The sequence below is a fragment of the Nerophis ophidion genome, linkage group LG04, assembly GCF_033978795.1.
Source record: "Nerophis ophidion isolate RoL-2023_Sa linkage group LG04, RoL_Noph_v1.0, whole genome shotgun sequence".
Taxonomy (NCBI): Eukaryota; Metazoa; Chordata; class Actinopteri; order Syngnathiformes; family Syngnathidae; genus Nerophis; species Nerophis ophidion.
Window position 1 is genome coordinate 11,249,645 of NC_084614.1, and position 21,355 is coordinate 11,270,999.

The 21,355-nt window shown below is 38.0% G+C and overlaps 1 protein-coding gene across 5 annotated transcripts in view; it reads right to left on the minus strand.

The window, feature by feature from the left end:
- The window catches only part of zc3h12b (zinc finger CCCH-type containing 12B), a 23,425-nt gene continuing 2,070 nt past the window's right edge, over window positions 1-21,355 (minus strand). For 2 of the 5 annotated variants that reach the window (XM_061897035.1, XM_061897036.1), the window contains exons 2-7: window positions 17,745-18,516; window positions 11,060-11,199; window positions 10,643-10,877; window positions 10,501-10,569; window positions 10,205-10,311; window positions 2,164-10,121 (exon numbers count right to left, since the gene is read on the minus strand). In XM_061897035.1, coding sequence (XP_061753019.1) covers window positions 8,695-10,121; window positions 10,205-10,311; window positions 10,501-10,569; window positions 10,643-10,877; window positions 11,060-11,199; window positions 17,745-18,340 — 2,574 coding nt within the window. In that variant the 5' untranslated portion in view covers window positions 18,341-18,516 and the 3' untranslated portion in view covers window positions 2,164-8,694. Of the gene's footprint in view, window positions 392-2,163; window positions 10,122-10,204; window positions 10,312-10,500; window positions 10,570-10,642; window positions 10,878-11,059; window positions 11,200-17,744; window positions 18,517-21,355 lie in introns of those variants that run through there. The other 3 variants (XM_061897038.1, XM_061897039.1, XM_061897037.1) reach the window with 3 other exon arrangements.

The following is a 21,355-nucleotide window of genomic DNA, read 5'->3' on the forward strand; positions in this document are numbered from 1 at the left end:
CAGTGCATGAACTCACAAAAAATTACACACCTGCAAATCAGTGGGATTTCTGCTGTTGCCGTAGGGAAAAGTTTTTATATACACGATGAGTCAGGTGTGTCTTGACCTCTGCCGAACCCCTAAGGTTCGATCGAACCCAGGTTAAGAACCACTGACCTAGAGCCAACACTTATAGTGTTGGAAACTGTGTAGATTGTAGAGCATAATTTTGTCCAGCAGAGGTCGCTCAAAACAAAATCATGTATTACTCAACTGGAACCTTGATTTGTTTGTGTGGCTTCTGCTGAGCAGTCCTGGGTTCAATCCCGGGCTCGGGATCTTTCTGTGTGGAGTGTGCATGTCCTCCCCGTGACTGCGTGGGTCCCCTCCGGTTACTCCGGCTTCCTACCACCTACAAAGACATGCACCTGGGGATAATTTGATTGGCAACACTAACTTGGCCCTAGTGTGTGAATGTGAGTGTGAATGTTGTCTGTCTATATCAGTGGATCTCAACCTTTTTTCAGTGATGTACCCCCTGTGAACATGTTTTTAATTCAAGTACACCCTAATCAGAGCAAATCATTTTTGGTTGAAAAAAAGAGCTAAAGAAGTAAAATACAGCCCTATGTCATCAGTTTCTGATTTATTAAATTGTATAACAATGCAAAATATTGTTCATATGTAGTGGTCTTTCTTGAGCTATTTGGAAAAAAAGATACAAAAATAACTAAAAACTTGTTGGAAAATAAACAAGTGATTCAATTATAAATAAATATTTCTACACATAGAAGTAATCATGAACTTAAAGTGCCCTCTTTGGGGATTGTAATAGAGATCCATCTGGATTCTAAACATTTTTTCACAAAAAAAATAAATCTTTAACATCAATATGTATGGAACATGGCCACAAAAAATCTAGCTGTCAACACTGAATATTGCATTGTTGAATTTCATTTCACAGTTTATGAACTTACATTCACATTTTGTTAAAGTATTATTCAGTAAATATATTTATAAAGGATTTTTGAATTGTTGCTATTTTTAGAATATTTTTAAAAAGTCTCCCGTACCCCTTGGCATACCTTCAAGTATCCCCAGGGGTACGCGTACCCCCATTTGAGAGCCACTGGTCTATATGGTTGGCCCTGCGACCCAAAAAGGGACAAGTGGTAGGAAATGGATGGATGGATGGGCTTCTGCTCTCAGTGGTTCTCAAACGTTTATCAGAGTACCAGCTCAGAAAAAAACGTGGTCATTATCACTGTATTATAATGACCAACATTATAATACAGTGGCGAAGTACGCGTAAGTATTCATTAAAAAAGGCATATCGTTTAGTATATTTAATATTTTTGGCTACTGTTAACATTGCACATAGTTTGAACAGTAACACTGAATATATCAAAATAAAACACTGTACTCTAATCGTGTTTCTTTGGCATACCACTAAACCAGTAACACAGTACTACTGTGTATGATGGAGAATTTACATTTTAATACAGTTAAGTATGTTTCTGTCTTGACCTTTGTCACAGTACTGTATATACTCAATATCAGGGGTCCCCAAAATTTTTTTACCCGGGGGCTGCGTTGGGTTAAAATAATTTGGCCGGTATATATACACGATATCACGTAAATGATTGGAAAATGCATTTTTAGACCATGGGGCGGCATAGCTCGGTTGGTAGAGTGGCCATGCCAGTAACTTGAGGGTTGCAGGTTCGATTCCCGCTTCTGCCATCCTAGTCACTGCCGTTGTGTCCTTGGGCAAGACACTTTACCCACCTGCTCCCAGTGCCACCCACACTGGTTTAAAATGTAACTTAGATATTGGGTTTCACTATGTAAAGCGCTTTGAGTCACTAGAGAAAAGCGCTATATAAATATAATTCACTTCACTTCACAATGTGATTTGCCTGAGCGGCAAAGAGACTTTGAGAGTAACAAGCGGTAGAAAATGTATTAGAAAGGACAGATTAAAAAAAAATATATATATATATATATATATATTTTTTTTTTATTTATTTATTTATTTGGGACTTCCCGCGGGCCAGATCTCAAACGGATCTGGCCCCCGCGGGGCCTTAGTTTGGGTACCACTGCTCAATATAGTGTGTATGTGCAGAATAATTATTGGGATTCTTCCTGCAGGATTTGTGCAATTAGGAGGACAGAGACCAGTTTGAACATCATTGTATACCTTTATTAAGGGTGAGAAACACATTTTGTCATTAAGACTTACATTTTGTTTGAGCCCACAGACTCAAATATTCTACGCTGGTTTACAAAAAGCGGTGTGGAATACAATACTGCAAACTAGCACAGCACAAACAGCTTGCTTCAGTGTTACACTTTTTTATTACGCTCACACCACCATAGAAAAGTCACCAGTGCAACATGCTGTTATTTGATTCTGAATTTTAGGTGGGGGTTTAACCTGAGTATTACACTTTAAATACTGTATGTTCAGTCACTGATTCTGTTAATCCAGGTACATACTGTATATTATAGACATATGCTGGCATCATGGTACACTTAAGTGTCAATGTGTGTTTGATCCACTGGTCACAAGTACATGTGTATAATTTTTTAAATAAACGTAAAACTTTGGTCGTGATCGTATCTATTGACATGCTATTTTTAACATACCACAGCAGTTTTACCATTTTCAAAATAGCACAAATGCAATTTCATTGATGGCCAGCCAAAACCCTACACACATTAAACTGGCCACTGACAGCAAAATTATCATTTTACACTTCAATACGATAGTTCAGTGGTTGTAGAAATAACAATACATGTCAACACAAGTTACTCATTCGACCACCTGCCAAACATTCCGATAAATTCCAGTTTGTAGAGAACTATAGATCTTAAAAGAACATTAAACATCAAACAGATTCATAGAAAACTGGCATTGTGTTTAGTAATCCTAGTTTACAAAGTTTATATTAGTTTGGTGTGGCAATCTGTGTAAAAAGAAAACACCCCGCCCCCAAATGCAAATATTTAATACAAAGCAAAACATCCTCCAAGATATTGAAATATTCCATTAAAATAGCAGACATTTTTCAACAAAATATATGCACAAATTACAACATTGATAAACACATGGCTATGTACAGTGAGGGCATGATGCTTAGTGCCACACGAGTAACTACTGTACCTAATAAGAGTTAGTACATACCAATGGGCCCAGTGACACACAGTGTCACACAAATTAGGCATTATTTTTCCCCTTTATTTAAATTAAACTATATTCATATTATACATTTGATATTTAGTTTACATTCAAGGTAGAGATACAATTTGTATCAACAAGCAAAAGTCAATTCTAGACATTTGTGGCTTGGTTGTTTGCGGCACATACAAAAGAAGGGGGAGGGGTTACAGGCAATTACTATTATTGAACCTCCATTAGATTGTTCTTTGCGAAAGTGATGACTTTAGTTAAAAATGGGAAAAAAGTGACCTGGGGAGTGAGATGACTATCATATGTCAACATTTCTAAAAATGTTTGAATCGCATCCTGATAAAATCTGATTTTTTCTATTTATAGATGTTTGTGAAAAGAGTTTAAGACGCAGATTAAATGTGAATTTGCATTGATAATGATTGTACAAATGTATTGAATAGAAAATAAACTCTCCTTAGATAAACGAGTTCCTCAAATAGTGCCCTCTGCTGTAACAGTGTTCCTTTGTCCACATTTAATAAATACAATCTGTTCGTGGCTGTATTTTTTTTTTAATATGACTAATGCCACCATGTGGATGACAACACACACCACCTGCCGAACAGCATCTGTAAAACTGAAGTAGAGTTTTATGAGCATTTTCTGTTAAACATCTAAAAAGACGACCTTATCAGCATAAGGGATTGTAAACAAAAACGAGTTGTGTAGGGACCAGGCTTTTGCAAAGGTCCAAATTTGAAGGATTGGAATTGAATTGGTTCAAACCCACAGGATATTGAATAACAATTACAGGAAGTGAAATTCAATTAATTGCGATTCGGGAAATGTATTCACAGTAAATTGAAGAATCTGTAACATTTAACAGAAGGTTTTGGCCTAAATACTAAAAATAACTTTACAAACACTAGTACCAACTCTGAAAACACTTGGCCCTCCAAGTACCACCATAATGACCAACATTAAAATACAGTAACGTAATAGGCCTGAATATTCATGAAAAACAGGGCAGAGGTTTTTTTTAACAGGTATATTTAATCTTTTTGGCCACTGTAACATTACACACATTTTGAACAGTAACACTGTTTAAATATTTAATTTAGTGATTCTTTGGCGTACCACAAGATGGAGCCCACATAGAACAGTTTGAGAATCACTGCACAGATGAAACACAAATATCCTCTGTTTTGAAGTATTTTTCCAACATTTTCCATTATTTGAAAGTAACAATATCCACAATTTAGTTGTACTTTATGTACCTACAACATGTGCAGTTAACATGCTAACTGTTAATTTCACACAATTATGTCTTATAGAATGTTTTTAATTGTCGATGAAAGACATACCGTAAATTCCTGACTATAAGCCCTATGTTTTTCCTACACTTTGAAACCTGTGGCTTTTAAAACTGAGTAGCTAATTAATAGATATTTCTTTGCTGACAGCAATACTACAAATATTTTTATTCAAAATACCAATCAGAAACCCTGGGGTGTTTTATTGTTTGTACTGTGGCGCCAAGTTTTGGATGAATTCGCTCACTGCAGGTGCTGCAATGTCCTTCCATTTATGGTAATTAGTTTTTTTCTCTTCCAATAGGTGTGCCGTTCAGTCTTCCAGCTGTCGATAGCGTTTCTACTCATATGGATTTTACATTCATCACTCCAAACAATGTTTGTAAAATTTACAGTACAACTAAACTGTTTATACGTAATAAACCGTCCCATGTGTGATGTCTGTAGTTTTACGTGCTATCGTAATACAATGACGCTGTTAGCATTAGCCAATATAGGTGTATAAGTGTCTGTTAGTAATATTGACTTACAATGGGAGTTTTTTTTTGTATTGTTTCAGTCTCACAAATTCCTCAGTAAACTCACCAAGACGTCACTCTGGAGTTTTTGAGTCTGTTTAGCTGAATGGAGAGCTTGCTTCTGCAGCTAGAGGGTTCATGACAATGACTTTTGTTTTGATTGATCAGCTGTCTTACTGCCGTGTTACAGACACCGTTTGGAAACAATTAAGGTACGTATATAAAAATTTAAAGAATATTTCTTTGTAAAGAACTCATATCTGCGGCTTATAGTCCAGTGCGGCTAATACATACAGAAAAAAATGTTTTTTCTTCTAAAATTTAGTGGGTGCGACTTACATCGCAGTGCGCTCTGTAGTCCGGAATATGCATTATTTTGTACCTAAAATAAGTGTATTGTGTACTGACATTAGGTAAATACAAATATTTTAAGAAATATGTGAAAAAGTCATGTATGGATTAAACTGTAAAGAGAGATGCTGGAATACACCACAATTCTCAATTGGAATTTCAATTCATATTGTAATTATTTATTTTTACAATTTCTGAGACGTTGTCATTTCAACTCAGATTTTTGCACAAGCCTGGTAGTGACAAACAGCGCGTGTTAAACGAAATACAATAATACAAGTTGTACTAAAGCATCATCATTTATAGAAACAATGATCTGAATGCTATGGATGGGAATATTACAATTCACGATTCAATTAAGATTTTTGTGGTGCCGATTCGATTCCCGATTCAACACGATTCTCAATTTACACTGATTCTTACAATATATTATTGGTATATTAACCATGTTTTAATAAATAAAACGTCTTTTCAATCTAGGTTACAAAAACCCGTCTTAAAAAATTAAAATTTTCTTTAAAAAAAATGAATCTTTTAGAAAATGATGTCATAATAATCGCAATTTGGATGTGAATCGTTTTTTTGAGCGTCCTTTACAAATACTATTATTTCAATTTACTAGTTATTAAAATGCAACTATGCAACTCTCATTAAGACCTCACTAACGGGGGAAATGAGAGTAATTTAGTTGAAACCTCAGCTGCCACAAATCTGACCTTCTCTTGCAAAACAAGAGTACATTAATAAAGTCATCGTTAATTTTTGCTGACCTACGTTATGAATTGAGATCATCAATGCAATTAAATTACAGCAACACTCATCGTGTTTACTTGTTTTTTGTAATCTGCAACCAAATCAGTGTATTAACCTCAAGGGGAAAAAAATAAATCAGATGACGGCACGCAAACGTTGAGCCAAATGCCAGAAACAACCGTGACAGCAGCCTTGCAATCTGATTGTTTCACATGTAGAAACATTTAGGCAGGTTTGTTTTCACCTTCTCATGAACAGACATCTGGCCTAAAGTGGCCTTGTTCTTTTCATGAAAAAAACTTATCAGCAAAACCCAAAATTCATTTGGGCTTGACACATTCATTATTTTCTTTATGAATGTTTATACACTGCGGTTTTACCTAAAATTATAGAGAAATCTATATTTTTAAAGCACCGCCATTGAGAAAAAAAATCACACTTGCACAAATGCATTGTTAAAGAGTAACACCACATAATGTTTCTTTCCAAATTAGACGCATCTGTAGACTTTGGCAACTTCTAAAGTTTTTTTTTCCAAAAAATTTGCTCCTATGTCATATATTTAATTGAGTGGTATTTCCCTTTAAATACACTAGGAACATCACCTTTTAGTTGGGCAGGCTTTACAAGAAACGCTCTTATGTTGTGACACTTGAGTGTCAGTAACAAGCTTAATATGTGTCACAGTATGAAATATTTCTGCATCATGTAAAGCCCCCTCAACAAACCCATTAACTAACTTCTCAAGGTGCCTAATTCAGACAAACACAAAAATACAAAGTTTTGCAATGCACTTGTGACGCTTTAACAGTATTTACATGTACAAGTTTGTCACAAAATATATCACTATTAGAATAGACTCTTGCCAGCAGTAACCACTGGTTTTTGGCCGGTGAAGAGAAAAAGTTCAAGCATCCTGAGAGCAATGTGCAGCAAGGCACAGCCAAACCGCCTCACGGCTGCATCAACATATGTTCAGTCCGTCTTTCTTTAAGCTGTTCACCTTTACAGTGAAAACCAAACATAAAAGTTTGTTTTCTGTCTGGCATTTACTTAAATTATTATTTTTTTTTTTACAATTATTGAAACTCAGCCAATGTGGTACACATTTTAACAACCTAGCGGGCCTAGCTGAAATAGTGGAATTATAGAAATATGTGTGCAAAACTGTGATGGTAAACATTGTTGCCTTTGCATTCAGACACATCACATTAGTGAAATGGTGTCCCAGATTCCATGCACAGGTAATGCACATTCATTCGGATTTACCGCTATCTCAGTGCCACATGTTCATCTAATTTATTGTACATGCATTAGGAAGCTGCTTTGCAGCCTTTTATGTATTTGCACTGAGTGGGTTTGGAAATACTCAAGTCTTCAAGCCCAAACTCACAAGAAATAAAAGTCAGCCCCCTGCAAGGTGTTGACAAAAGTTAAAATCAGTCCATTTAAGTGCATGTAAAAGTGGTCTTTAATACAAAAAGAATAGACCACTGACAACTTGAAGGAGTTCAGAGGAGCTACTAATGTATATATAATACTATTTTTACTTAAAAATATTCAGTACAACCAAATATACACTATACCATTGGAAATAGAAAATGATTAACAAGTCCAATTACATGAAGCTAAATGTAATGTGACGTCAGAATAATGACCTTTTTTGGCATTATTTAGCAGCTTATAAATGACATAATGGCTTTTATGTACATAGATTAACATGTGCACCTGTATACAAGACAAATCTCTTTTTTGGCTTGCTTTGTGCACTGTCAACTTCTATCAAAATAGTAACTTTGTAATTGAGACTGAGAAAATAGATATCTTTAGATACTGAGCTAGTGCTTTACATTTAAAAAGTAGGAGGCTTCAACTTAATGTACGTTCATTGAAACCCGCCGAGACGACTAAAGTGTGAGGTCATTCAGATATAAGGCCATTAAATGTCATAGTACATGCTTGGAGGTATGCGTGTACCTCCCTCTTGTCTTTTAGAAATAAATGCACAGAAAAAAGTCACAAGAGTTATTTACAGTGGAGGAAAAGCTGAAGAAAGTTATTGATAGTTTCAGACATATTTAAGATGCCTTTCATAGCACATCCACGTGACTTGAATGGGACCTTTGTGCTTACTTAAAAAACTGACATTCTTGATTTAAAGATGCTGTGGTTTAGTTTGGGATAGCGTATATTCAGATAGTCAACTAGTTAGCTGAACTAAAACATTCCAGACAACATTGCAGGGAATTTCTGTATATTTCACATTTTGCCTTAACTCCAAATCAATAAGTTGAATGGAAATATAGTTCCTGCTCAAGTATAATGGATGTGCTATGACACAACCCATAAGTGCACCACACTTCTTATAAAAAGGTAGCCATCCTATAATTATACTAAAAAAAAAAAGTGTTTTACTGATATCATCTTACTAATGTAAGACTGTCAGAATTTGCAGCTGATTTAATTAAAAAAAAAAAAAAAAACAACTCCTGAGGGCAAATGTTGCGCTTTTGTCAACATTTATCAAGTGCCTGTTTTTGCAATCAAAATACTCTATCTCCTTAATCGCCTTCAATTTGAATAATTTTTAAAGGAAGATTCCTCAGTGACAAGACCTCAGATTTGTAACAATGACGGCTGCGAGTTGCTGGGGGTCTGTCAAATGAGGGTTTTTCTCCATTACTGAATGGACCACATATGCAGGGAAGATGTTACAAAGGTTTCGATAGGTTTGATACTGGTGGTCTGGGATGACATACCGTTCTTGGTGTTCAGCTGCAGGTAGGGGCTCCCACGGCGAGTTCCAGATTTGCTCCATTTTGTCGGGCATGCTGCGGACCATCACCCGCTCGCAACACGGCATCAAGTTGTTGCTCAGTGGGTAAGAGTGATATCCATAAGACTCGTTTCCAAAAGGCAAAGGGTCCCAGCTCGCATGCTGCTCTCGACACAGTGGCGGTCGCCTCTGTCTCATTGGGTTGCTATCGTACAGCCTGGAATCGGATATGCTGTCCATGCGAGTCATGCCGAGGGATCGCGTCGCCTGTGAGGAGAACGGCGGGAGGACATTCTGAGTGAGGGGGTAGTCTCCAGGGCAGCTTGACCTGGCCCCCACTGTAACATGCTGGATGTGTGGTGCTAGGTGTGCTCCAGGCTGCTTACGTAGACCCTGCTTGGGCTCCTCTGGTCCATAACTCTGAACCCTAGACAACGCTTCGTGCCGAAACCCATGGGAGAAAGTCTGCATTCTCCCTGGGGCAGGGGGCTGCTGCTGCGCCTTCAGGCTCTCCTCCAGGCTACCGTCCACAGAGCTCGGATACAGGTCGCCATATGAGGAGAACGAGTCGCTGTTGGAGTGGCTGAGGCAGGATTCAGGACAGTGGCTGCGAGTTCTCTGGCACACACTGTGCTCGTGCTCTATGCTACAGAAACTGTCAACGTTGTGCATACTGCTCATGCTCATGTTTGAAAAATCGCTATGCAGTGAATAATAGCCATGGTCGCTGACGGAGTCATATTTCGGGAACTGCTCGCTGTATGTAACAGAAGCGCCATGGCTGTTAGTTACCAAAATGGGCGGGTACTGTACACTAGACATGTGCTCCAGTGAACTGTGCGAGAACTGCAAAGAACCTGGCACAGGGCTGCTGGCGGATCGCGTGTTCAAAGCCCCAGCTGCGTGGCTCTTAACAGGCTGCATGGTCGGCACGCTGAGAGCAGTCACAAGGGAAGGCACTGAATTTGTTTCAGACTTCCTGACAACGGACAGTGTTTCTGAAAGCTCACAGGCCACTGAGCGGATACTTGGGTCGGACTGCCGTTTGGGCGCCACGCGTTTGACTTCAGATGTGTTGTCTCTGCTCACAACTGCCGGACCAATGCCGCATTTAACTAAGGCCCCCTCGCTCATTGTCTTCACAGCAGACAGTTTAGCAAAAGCCCGCAGTTCATCGGCGACTGACCGTAGTGGCTGATTGACACGCTCCGGATGATAGTATTTACACTTGTGTCCATATGTGCACTTTTTGCCTTGTTAAAGAAGAATAGGTTAATTTAACAACATAAAACATATGCAACACAAAATATTTTAAAACAACTTCTAATAAACTCACCATATGGGCAAGGTTGTTTTTTATGCTCTGGAACAACAGGACGCTTGCGAAGGAAGTTTTCTAAGCTTGGACCATGTCTTCCCAGTGGATCATCAGGTGGCATGAATCTAAAAAAAAAAAAAAAAAAAACATTTTTTTTTTATATAATTAAATGTGATTTTATTTACACCAACCGTGCCAGGATTGTACACTTTTAAACTAGTTTCCCTATTTTTATGAGGATAAATACTTGTGAAAGCTGCAGTCTTCCGTTTCATCAAACCAGAGAGATGTGATTTATCTTTATTTAATGGTACCTTTTGAGTCTGTAATTTGTTGTGTAGCTCAACTGTATGGGTTTGTACTGAGAGGTTTTCTGGTAGTTCCTGCCACCAAATTCATATGATTTAGTATTGGCAAAATACTAAAGAGTCCAAATAAAGCACTTTAGCTTCTTACTTGTCATTGACGAATGAATACATAAGGAGTCGTTCCTCGATGAACTTCTTCCACTCTGGTTTTTCATTCTGCAAGTCTCTGTAATTGTCATTTGACACGATAATTCCATCAGAATCATAAGCCAGCTTCACTATGAAGCGATCATCATAGCAGACCACTCTTCTGCCTTGGACCCTTCGAGATGGGGTAAAAACCAGGATCTTCTCTTTTTCTAGCTTGCGTAAAATTTCTTGATCTGTAAAGGAAAACAAGTCATGATGTTTATCTACCATTGACTTATTTAGTTGACTGTGAAGGCATCCAAACAGTGATTTGGGGTACTTTTCAGTAGTCAGTTCAACATTGATTCATCTTTACTGCTCTACAATTAAGTAATATAAAAACTGCCGGTAAATGTTGAAAAAGGTGCTTTACTACCTGTAATAGGGGCATCAGGTCTTGACTGCTCCTTTCTCCAGGCTGGGACAAACACAGTGATGTCTTTGTGCCCCTTTTCTAGGAACCATTCAACAGCAAGTTGGATACCACGGCAAGAGAAAACCTCTTTGTTTCCATGGCTGAAAAACACAACAACATCCACTTAAACCTACTAATCAGAACATACATATATATATATATATATATATATATATATATATATATATATATATATATATATATATATATATATATATATATATACATAGACACACAAACATACATACATACATACAAACCCCGTTTCCATATGAGTTGGGAAACTGTGTTAGATGTAAATATAAACGGAATAAAATGATTTGCAAATCATTTTCAACCCATATTCAGTTGAATATGCTACAAGGACAACATATTTGATGTTCAAACTGATAAACATTTTTTTTGCAAATAATCATTAACTTTAGAATTTGATGCCAGCAACACGTGACAAAGAAGTTGGTAAAGGTGACAATAAATACTGATAAAGTTGAGGAATGCTCATCAAACACTTATTTGGAACATCCCACAGGTGTGCAGGCTAATTGGGAACAGGTGGGTGCCATGATTGGGTATACAAGCAGCTTCCATGAAATGCTAAGTAATTCACAAACAAGGATGGGGCGAGGGTCACCAATTTGTAAGCAAATTGTTGAACAGTTTTAGAACAACATTTCTCAACGAGCTATTGCAAGGAATTTAGGGATTTTACCATCTACGGTCCGTAAAATCATCAAAAGGTTTGGGAAATCTGGAGAAATCACTGCACATAAGCGATGATATTACGGACTTTTGATCCCTCAGGCGGTACTGCATCAAAAATCGACATCAGTGTGTAAAGGAAATTACTACATGGGCTCAGGAACACTTCATAAAACCACTGTCAGTAACTACAGTTGGTTGTTACATCTGTAAGTGCAAGTTAAAACTCTACTATGCAAAGCGAAAGCCATTTATCAACAACACCCAGGAACGCCGCCAGCTTCGCTGGGCCCAAGCTCATCTAAAATGGACTGATGCAAAATGGAAAAGTGTCCTGGGGTCTGACGAGTACACATTTCAAATTATATTTGGAAACTGTGGACGTGGTGTCCTCCGGAACAAACAGGAAAATAACCACCCGGATTGTTATAGGCGCAAAGTTCAAAATCCAGCATCTGTGATGGTATGGGGGTTTATTAGTGCCCAAGGCATGGGTAACTTACACATCTGTGAAGGCACCAATAATGCTGAATGGTCCATACAGGTTTTGGAGCAACATATGTTGTCATCCAAGCAATGTTATCATGGACGCCCCTGCTTATTTCAGCAAAACAATGCCAAGCCACGTGTTACAACAGCGTGGCTTCGTAGTAAGAGTGTGGGTACTTTCCTGGCCCGCCTGCAGTCCAGACATGTCTCCCATCGAAAATGTGTGGCGCATTATGAAGCTTAAAATACGACAACAAGACCCCGGACTATTGACCAACTTAAGCTGTACATCAAGCAAGAATGGTAAAGAATTCCACTTTCAAAGCTTCAACAATTAGTTTCCTCAGTTCCCAAACTTCTGAGTGTTGTTAAAAGAAAATGTGATGTAACACAGTGGTGAACATGCCCTTTCCCAACTACTTTGGCACGTGTTGCAGCCATGAAATTCTAAGTTGATTAATATTTGCAAAAAAAAATAAAGTTTATGAGTTTGAACATGACCTGCAATGAGTTGGCGACTTGTCCAGGGTGTACGCCGCCTTCCGCCCGATTGTAGCTGAGATAGGCACCAGCGACCCCAAAGGGAATAAGCGGTAAAAAATGGATGTATGGAGTTTGAACATCAAATATCTTGTCTTTGTAGCATATTCAACTGAATAAGGGTTGAAAAGGATTTGCAAATCATTGTATTCCGTTTATATTTCAATCTAACACAATTTCCCAACTCATATGGAAACGAAGTTTGTACACACATACATGTACACACAACTATATGTATACGCACACATACTTTTACATAAATACACTATATACAGTATATACACACATATATACATATATGCCCAGGGGCGCACACACGTATATACACACTAGGAATGTAACGGTAAACAGTATAATGATAAACCGTGATAAAAATCCAAACGGTTAGTAATACCGTTTACATTTCATTTATTAAAGCATTTTAGGCAACACTGCTTGCTTCCTGAAAACTGAAACATTGCAGCACCTGCGCATGCACACTAAAGTTGCTGGCTCGAGAAAAAATGGCAGCGACTATACAAACTTTGTTTTCAAAATGTTCCCTCCGAGTAAACAGAGCTGATCGCTAGAAACAAACTGCAGCTCAGCTCACTCGCAGTCCCGGCTTAAGGTGAAGGCTAATTAGCTTTTAGCGTAACGTTAGCTCATTTTGCGGTGTGTGTGTGTGTTACGGACAGTGTTGATTGAGGTGTGTTGAAGCAGCAAAAAAGGACTTTATGTTAAATCAAGAGTTTCTGTCTTTGATAGTTGATATAATAATATAAGTGCATCAAAAAGCCTACATGAACTCCATGGTGTTCAGGGATGAATAGTCTCTCCTGTTGCTATTGTGCTATTTTTTTCAGTCGTAGTTACATTAATCATTAGTAATGTAGCAGCCTAGTTTTGAATGGCAGAGTCCCTGCTATCACATGTTGATACAAATATAACATTTACATAATAACAATCAACTACAGCCTTCCCAAATGCTGTAATAAATTAAGCATGAGGAGTTGACTTGAAAGTGTTTAATGTTGCACTTTTTATATGTAGAAGAAAAGTTTTGTCAATTTTATTTAATCTTAGCAACACGTTGAGGCAGTTTAATGTGGATTAACGTGGGCAGAATTATTATAGTGTTCCCAATGTTAAAAGGATAAAGCCATTGTTTACAAATTTGGTAATTAAATAATCCAAAAATTAATATTTTGTTGTTTTCTTACTGTACCGAAAATGAACCGAACCGTGACCTCTAAACCGAGTTACATACCGAACCGAAATGTTTGTGTACCGTTACACCCCTAATAAATACAGTATATGTATATATATATGTATATATATATATATATATATATATATATATAAATATATATATATATATATATATTAGGGCTGCAAATCTTTGGGTGTCCCACGATTCGATTCGATATCGATTCTTGGGGTCGCGATTCGATTATATATCGATTTTTTTGATTCAACGCGATTCTCGATTCAAAAACGATATGTTTCCGATTCAAAACGATTCTCTATTGATTCAATACATATGATTTCAGCAGGATCCACCCCAGTCTGCTGACATGCTTGCAGAGTAGTAGATTTTTTTAAAAAGCTTTTATAATTGCAAAGAACAATGTTTTATCAACTTATTGCAAAAATGTAAATTTGTTTTAACTATTAAACGAACCAAAAATATGAATAATCTTATCTTTGTGAAAACATTGGACACAGTGTGTTGTCAAGCTTATGAGATGCGATGCAAGTGTAAGCCACTGTGACACTAATGTTCTTTTTTTTTTATTTTTTATAAATGTCGAATGATAATGTCAATGAGGGATTTTTAATTACTGCTATGCTGAAATTATAACTAATATTGATACTGTTGTTGATAATATTGATTTTTGTTTCACTACTTTTGGTTTGTTCTGTGTCGTGTTTGTGTCTCCTCAATTGCTCTGTTTATTGCAGTTCTGAGTGTTGCTGGGTCAGGTTTGGTTTTGGAATTGGATTCCATTGTTATGGTATTGCTGTGTATTAGTTTGTTGGATTGATTAAAAAAAGAAAAAAATCGATTAAAAAAAAAAAAAGAGAATAGATTCTGAATCGCACAACGTGAGAATCGCGATTCGTATTCGAATTGATTTTTTCCCACACCCATTTACGGTACAGTAAGAAAACAAAAAAATAAACATTTTTTGGTTATTTATTTACCAAATTTGTAAAAAATGGCTTTATCCTTTTAACATTGGGAACACTATAATAATTTTGCCCACGTTAATCCACATTAAACTGCCTCAAGTTGTTGCTTTGATTAAATAAAATTACAAAACCTTTCTTCTACATATAAAAAATGCAACATTAAACAGTTGTAAGTCAACTCATCATGCTTAATTTATTACAGCATTTGGGAAGCCTGTAGTTGACTTTTATTATGTAAATGTTATATTTTTGTCAACATGTGATAGCAGGGACCCTGCCATTGAAAACTAAGTTGCTACATTACTAATGATTAATATAACTATAGCTGAAAAATAGTACAGTAGCAATAGGAGAGACTATTCATCCCTGAACACCATGGACTTCATGTTAGTTCTTGTGAAATAACAGACAGACAGGGCTTTACTGCCCCTAACACACGCACGCACACGCACACACACACTCGCACAGCATAATTAGCTGACGTTACGCTAAAAGCTAATTAGCTTTCACCTCAAGCCAGAACTGCGAGCGAGCTGAGCTGCAGTTTAAGTTTCTAGAAGGTCAACGGGCTCATAGTGATGCTAGTAGTAGTTGTGACTGGGAAGTGTTTTTTATAATTTGGGGAGAGTACAATGTCCGCTGCTAAACACATATCTGCTCGACGCTGAAGCACTGACATGCGTTCTGAATACGCACTGCTGATTGGCTGTTACATCGCTCTGAGTACGCACTGCTGATTGGCTGTGTATGTAACCATTCAGATTGTTGTGTGGGCGGGACAATGCTGGGTGCTCAGATAGAGGCAGAAAGCAGAGCAGCTTGTTAAGACTTTAGCTTAAAAACTCGTTCGATACACCTCCGAACCGGACCGAAACCCCCGTACCAAAACGGTTCAATTCAAATACACGTACCGTTACATACATACACATATATATATATACACACACACATACATATATATATATATATATATATATATACATACATACATACATACACACACACACACACACACAGACATACATACATACATACACACACACAGACATACATACATACATATATACACACACAAGTATTTTATATATATATACAAACCCTGTTTCCATATGAGTCGGGAAATTGTGTTAGATGTAAATATAAATGGAATACAATGATTTGCAAATCATTTTCAACCCATATTCAGTTGCATATGCTACAAAGACAACACATTTGATGTTCAAACTGATAAACATTTTTTTAGTGCAAATAATCATTAACTTTAGAATTTGATGCCAGCAACACGTGACAAAGAAGTTGGGAAAGAGGGCAATAAATACTGATAAAGTTTAGGAATGCTCATCAAACACTTATATGGAACATCCCACGGGTGTGCAGGCTAATTGGGAAAAGTTGGGTGCCATGATTTGGTATAAAAGCAGCTTCCATGAAATGCTAAGTCATTCACAAACAAGGATGGGGTGAGGGTCACCACTTTGTAAGCACATTGTCGAACAGTTTTAGAACAACATTTCTCAACGAGCTATTGCAAGGAATTTAAGGATTTTACTATCTACGGTCCGTAGAATCATCAAAAAGTTCAGAGAATCTGGAGAAATCACTGCACATAAGCGATGATATTACGGACTTTTGATCCTTCAGGCGGTACTGCATCGAAAACCGCCCTCTGCGTGTAAAGGATATCACCACATGGGCTCAGAAACACTTCATAAAACCACTGTCAGTAACTAAAGTTTGTCACTACATCTGTAACTGCAAGTTAAAACTCTACCATGCAAATCCAAAACCATTTATCAACAATATCCTGAAACGCCGCCGGCTTGGCCGGGCCCGAGCTCACCTAAGATGGACTGATGCAAAGTGGAAAGGTGTTCTGTGGTCTGACGAGTCCACAGTTCATATTATATTTGGAAACAGAGGACATGGTGTCCTCCATAACAAAGAGGAAAATAACCATTCGGATTGTTATAGACGCAAAATTCAAAAGCCAGCATCTGTGATGGTTTGGGGGTGGATTAGTGCCCAATACATGGGTAACTTAAACATCTGTGAAGGCACTATTAATGCTGAAAGGTACACACAGGTTTTGGAGCAACATACGTTATCATCCAAGCAACGTTATCATGGACGGCCCTGCTTATTTCAGCAAGACAAGTGTTACAAAAGCGTGGTTTTGTAAAAAAAGAGTGCGGGTCCTTCCTGGCCCGCCTTCAGTCCAGACCTGTCTCCCATCGAAAATGTGTGGCGCATTATGAAGCGTAAAATACGACAGCGGAGACCCCGGACTGTTGAACGACTGAAGCTCTACATAGAACAAGAATGGTAAAAAATTCCACTTTCAAAGCTTCAACAATTAGTTTCCTCAGTTCCCAAACGTTTATTGTGTTGTTAAAAGAAAAGGTGATGTAACATAGTGGTGAACACGTCCTTTCCCAACTACTTTTGCACGTGTTGCAGCCATGAAATTCTAAGTTAATTATTATTTGCAAAAAAAATAAAGTTTATGAGTTTAAACATCAAATATCCTGTCTTTGTAGTGCATTCAATTGAATATGGGTAGAAAAGGATTTTCAAATCATTGTATTCTGTTTATATTTACATCTAACACAATTAACCAAATCATATGGAAACGGGGTTTATATATATATATATATATATATATATATATATATATATAGATATGCATACACACATATGTACATATACATTACACGCACACCCACATACGTTGCTTGTTTCTTACCTCATTGCCACATTTGAGCCATCAATGACAATAGGTCGAAGATTATCATACATTTCCACAGAATCATCTTCCGCAGACACCTCAGGACTAGCAGTCTCTTTAACACAGGGTGCACATGATTGTGATGTGACTGCACTGCTGCAAGGTTGACATTCAGGTTCCACTTTGTTTCCAAGCCTTACTAGCTCTGCAAGAATATCATTAATAAGTGCAGTGGGCCCAAGTTTGTTGAGCACAGTCTCCACCTGCTCCCCCGAGTAGCCCAGCTTTAAAGCAAAATCCATTTTTGTCTGGTACTCCTTGTCACTGGCCGCCTTGATCGCTGGCCCTGCGCTATTATAATCCTCGCGGACATCTTGTACTGTGCTACTCTGGGAAAAACTGGGCTGATCGAGGCAAGGGGAGCGACACAGCTGCCGATGGGGCTTAGTGACAGCCAGGGGCTCCCACTTCTTGCAGCTGCTGTTCACCTGAACCTTTGGGCACTGCTGCTCTTCAGAATCGCTTTCCGAGCTGCTGCCATCTTCAGTGTTGTCGGTGGCATGCTGGGCCCCGCTTGAGTCAATGTTCTCCTCCCTGCATGGGTGCTTTTCCATTTTGAGTTGCTGCGACGCAGAACATACTGTCACGCTTGCCTCGTCGCTTCAGATTCACGCACCATGCTTAGCCCTCACCTCGGCTGCAACCAAGGAATCTCATTCATTGCTGGACTCTTAACACCTCTTGGGTAGGGCTTTGGGATTGCACACACTCCTGTGTGAACTACTTAAACCTGAAAGACAGTAAACACACAAAGAAATGTAAGAACTCCAAATTCAAATACCTCCAAAAGTGGAACAGTTCAGAAATTGCCAAAATTTGGAGGCAGAATATGCCTCAAAAAGATTTCCACAAACGTCTAAGTCAAACTAAAGCAGAACTTCAGAATGTTTCAAAAGGGTGTACCTTAGTCAGTAACCAACTAATAATTCATTACTGCTTATTCCCAACATGCAAATACATCAAAAGTTATTTGGTAGTTGACGACCGTTAAGTCCGGGATATATTCTCGCGTCACGTAACTTGCGTAAGCGAGGCCGTTTTGCTCTTGCCCCTGCGTACCCTTCTGCAGACCCTGACGTGCACTTCCCAAAAATCCTAGCTTCGCGTCAGCGGCAACCACACATTGAGGAGGGTCCCTGAACAGGGGAGGGCAGACTTGCTTGAAATGTACAAAATATAAGGCAAGAGTGATTGAACATTTGCATGCAAACTGATATTGTGTACTTTGTACTTTGTATCTTGGTGCGCTATGAAAAAAAATATTGCTGATTGTTTCGTTGTTGAGCTTGTTGTGTTGTTGTTGTGCTTAGAAGAAGTTACACAAATTACAACGCTCTTTTTAACTTTTATTTCCAATTTTTTGCTAATAACAGGTTCAATTCAAGACACCATCGGAGGGGACGCAAGCTATGTGATGCAAGAGTATGTATATACCAACCTTTGGGATTAGGCATTGTATGAATTTGAACACTTCTGGTTTTGGTTCAAATTCCGGTTCCTAAAAAGGCAGGGTCATTATACAAGTCTGCAGTGTTTAAATAGAGGCGCTAACCACAGTTCTTTTATTGATAAAATATCCCCTTAAAAATATATTTGGTGGCAATCATTTCTTTGTTTTCCGGCGTATATTGCAGGTATTTCTTCTGGTGGGGCATTGAAACCAGAAATCGATATAAAAAAACAATTCCGTGAATCAGAATGTTAGTCCCGGCTGCCATTTACATACCCAACCCTAACCACTGTAGACATGAGAATGAATGAGCATTGTAAAGACTAACTTCTATCTATAGATAGCTAACACCCAAGTGGCCAGCGCCTAAATGCATCAGCAATTGTTATTAGCAATGTTTCCACAGCACGAATGTAGCTTAGTTTCCCATTACTGATGCAAACTAGTTCAGAATCAGTCAACACCGCTTCTACTGGTTACAGCTGAGTAGGTCACTCACTTTTACATACATTGCTTCAAGGTGTGATTAAACAATACATTGTAGTGACTCAATGAATCAACTATCAATGAGTAAATTATTATTCACATTCCTCGTTTTAAGATATTGATGATTAAAATGGCCGTTAAGAAAGTTTACATTTTTATGTTATTTTTTTGTATTTGTATTTAAAAGTGCCAAAACAAATACATTTTCTTTGAGAAAGCACATTTTTAAATCTGAACAAATCACATGGTTGACAAGTGTACCATAACAGATTATGTTTGACATTTAAGTTTCTACAGCCAAAATTAGGGCGTGGCCTTTAAATGCTTGTGGCCTCTTATCCTAATAATTAGAATTGTGCCAGTCAATTGAGCCAATGCTTATTTGTCGCAATAATTTAATATGCATACATAGCAGCGACATTAATTAGCCTGTTTGTTCTTGTTGTTATTCAGCGAGAATGTTACCAATGAACCAAATGATAACAAAATTAATATTCATTATTGTGCCATGATGACAACAACTTTCATTTCACATTTCCACAATCCAACTAATGTGCTGTGAACATTATATAACTGCACTTTGAATTCACCAAATGCTGTGCGAACAAAATCAAATGTCAACCAGTGTCACGATTCCCCCGCTTGTGGCTGCCGACCACCGAATATCTGTGACTTTCCTGCTGCAGCAGTCTATTGGTTTTCAAATAAAACAGTCCTGATGCACAGTCTGTTAATGTACTGCGGAACAGCCCTCGCCTCGCAGCACAAAAGTAACATTGAAGGCAGACACACATGAGGTGAGCCCATGAGTGCATAAAACCTGAGACAGTGTGGGCTGATCAGTGCATCACTGTGCCGCCAGCCCCTCTGAAAGAAAATCTGCAGTCAACGACATTCTTTGGCGACAAAACCGCTATGGTCAACGGCGAACGCCATGAATTTTTTTTTTTTTTAACGCATGAAAAAAATCATTTTAAAAACTAGTGAGTCTAATACACACTTTTTTATGGAGAGCAGATACGATACTGCCAGCTTCGAGCTTCACGAGGCGCAGCCCATGATGTGTGTTGCCTAGCAACAGAGCCTTGTCATCAGCAAACTCCTTTTTACAAGTCACGACTAAAGCAAACACAGCTCATCATCTCTCTTCAGTACGCCAGTAAATTCACAACACTTACAGCAACACTACACAGCACACTGCAACTCTTCTATAAAAATGGACTTCACACCATAGACCTTTGTCTCTACTGACCGTGGAAATGGAATACAATCTATATTAAATAAGACAGCCCACGCCTGCTTTCAGTACAGTGCCAGCACATGTTTAGGAACGGTGCATAAAAAGCCAGACCAGAAAAGATATGAGCATGTATAAAGGACATTTTTATTTCATTTCCTTGCAGATTGCATCAATATTTCATATTTTTCTGGTTGACTTTATTAGGTTATAAATGCATTGCAGTGCATCACATTCTCATTAAAATCCAGACAGTCATCGTTTGGGTCTGGTAACGAGAGTATCATTCAACATTATATGATTTACAAATGGAGTTTTATAAACCCCATGTGCACAATTTGTTGAGTCTATACAGAATCTGGGATTGTCTATTACAAGAAAGGTGTGTTAAGGTCC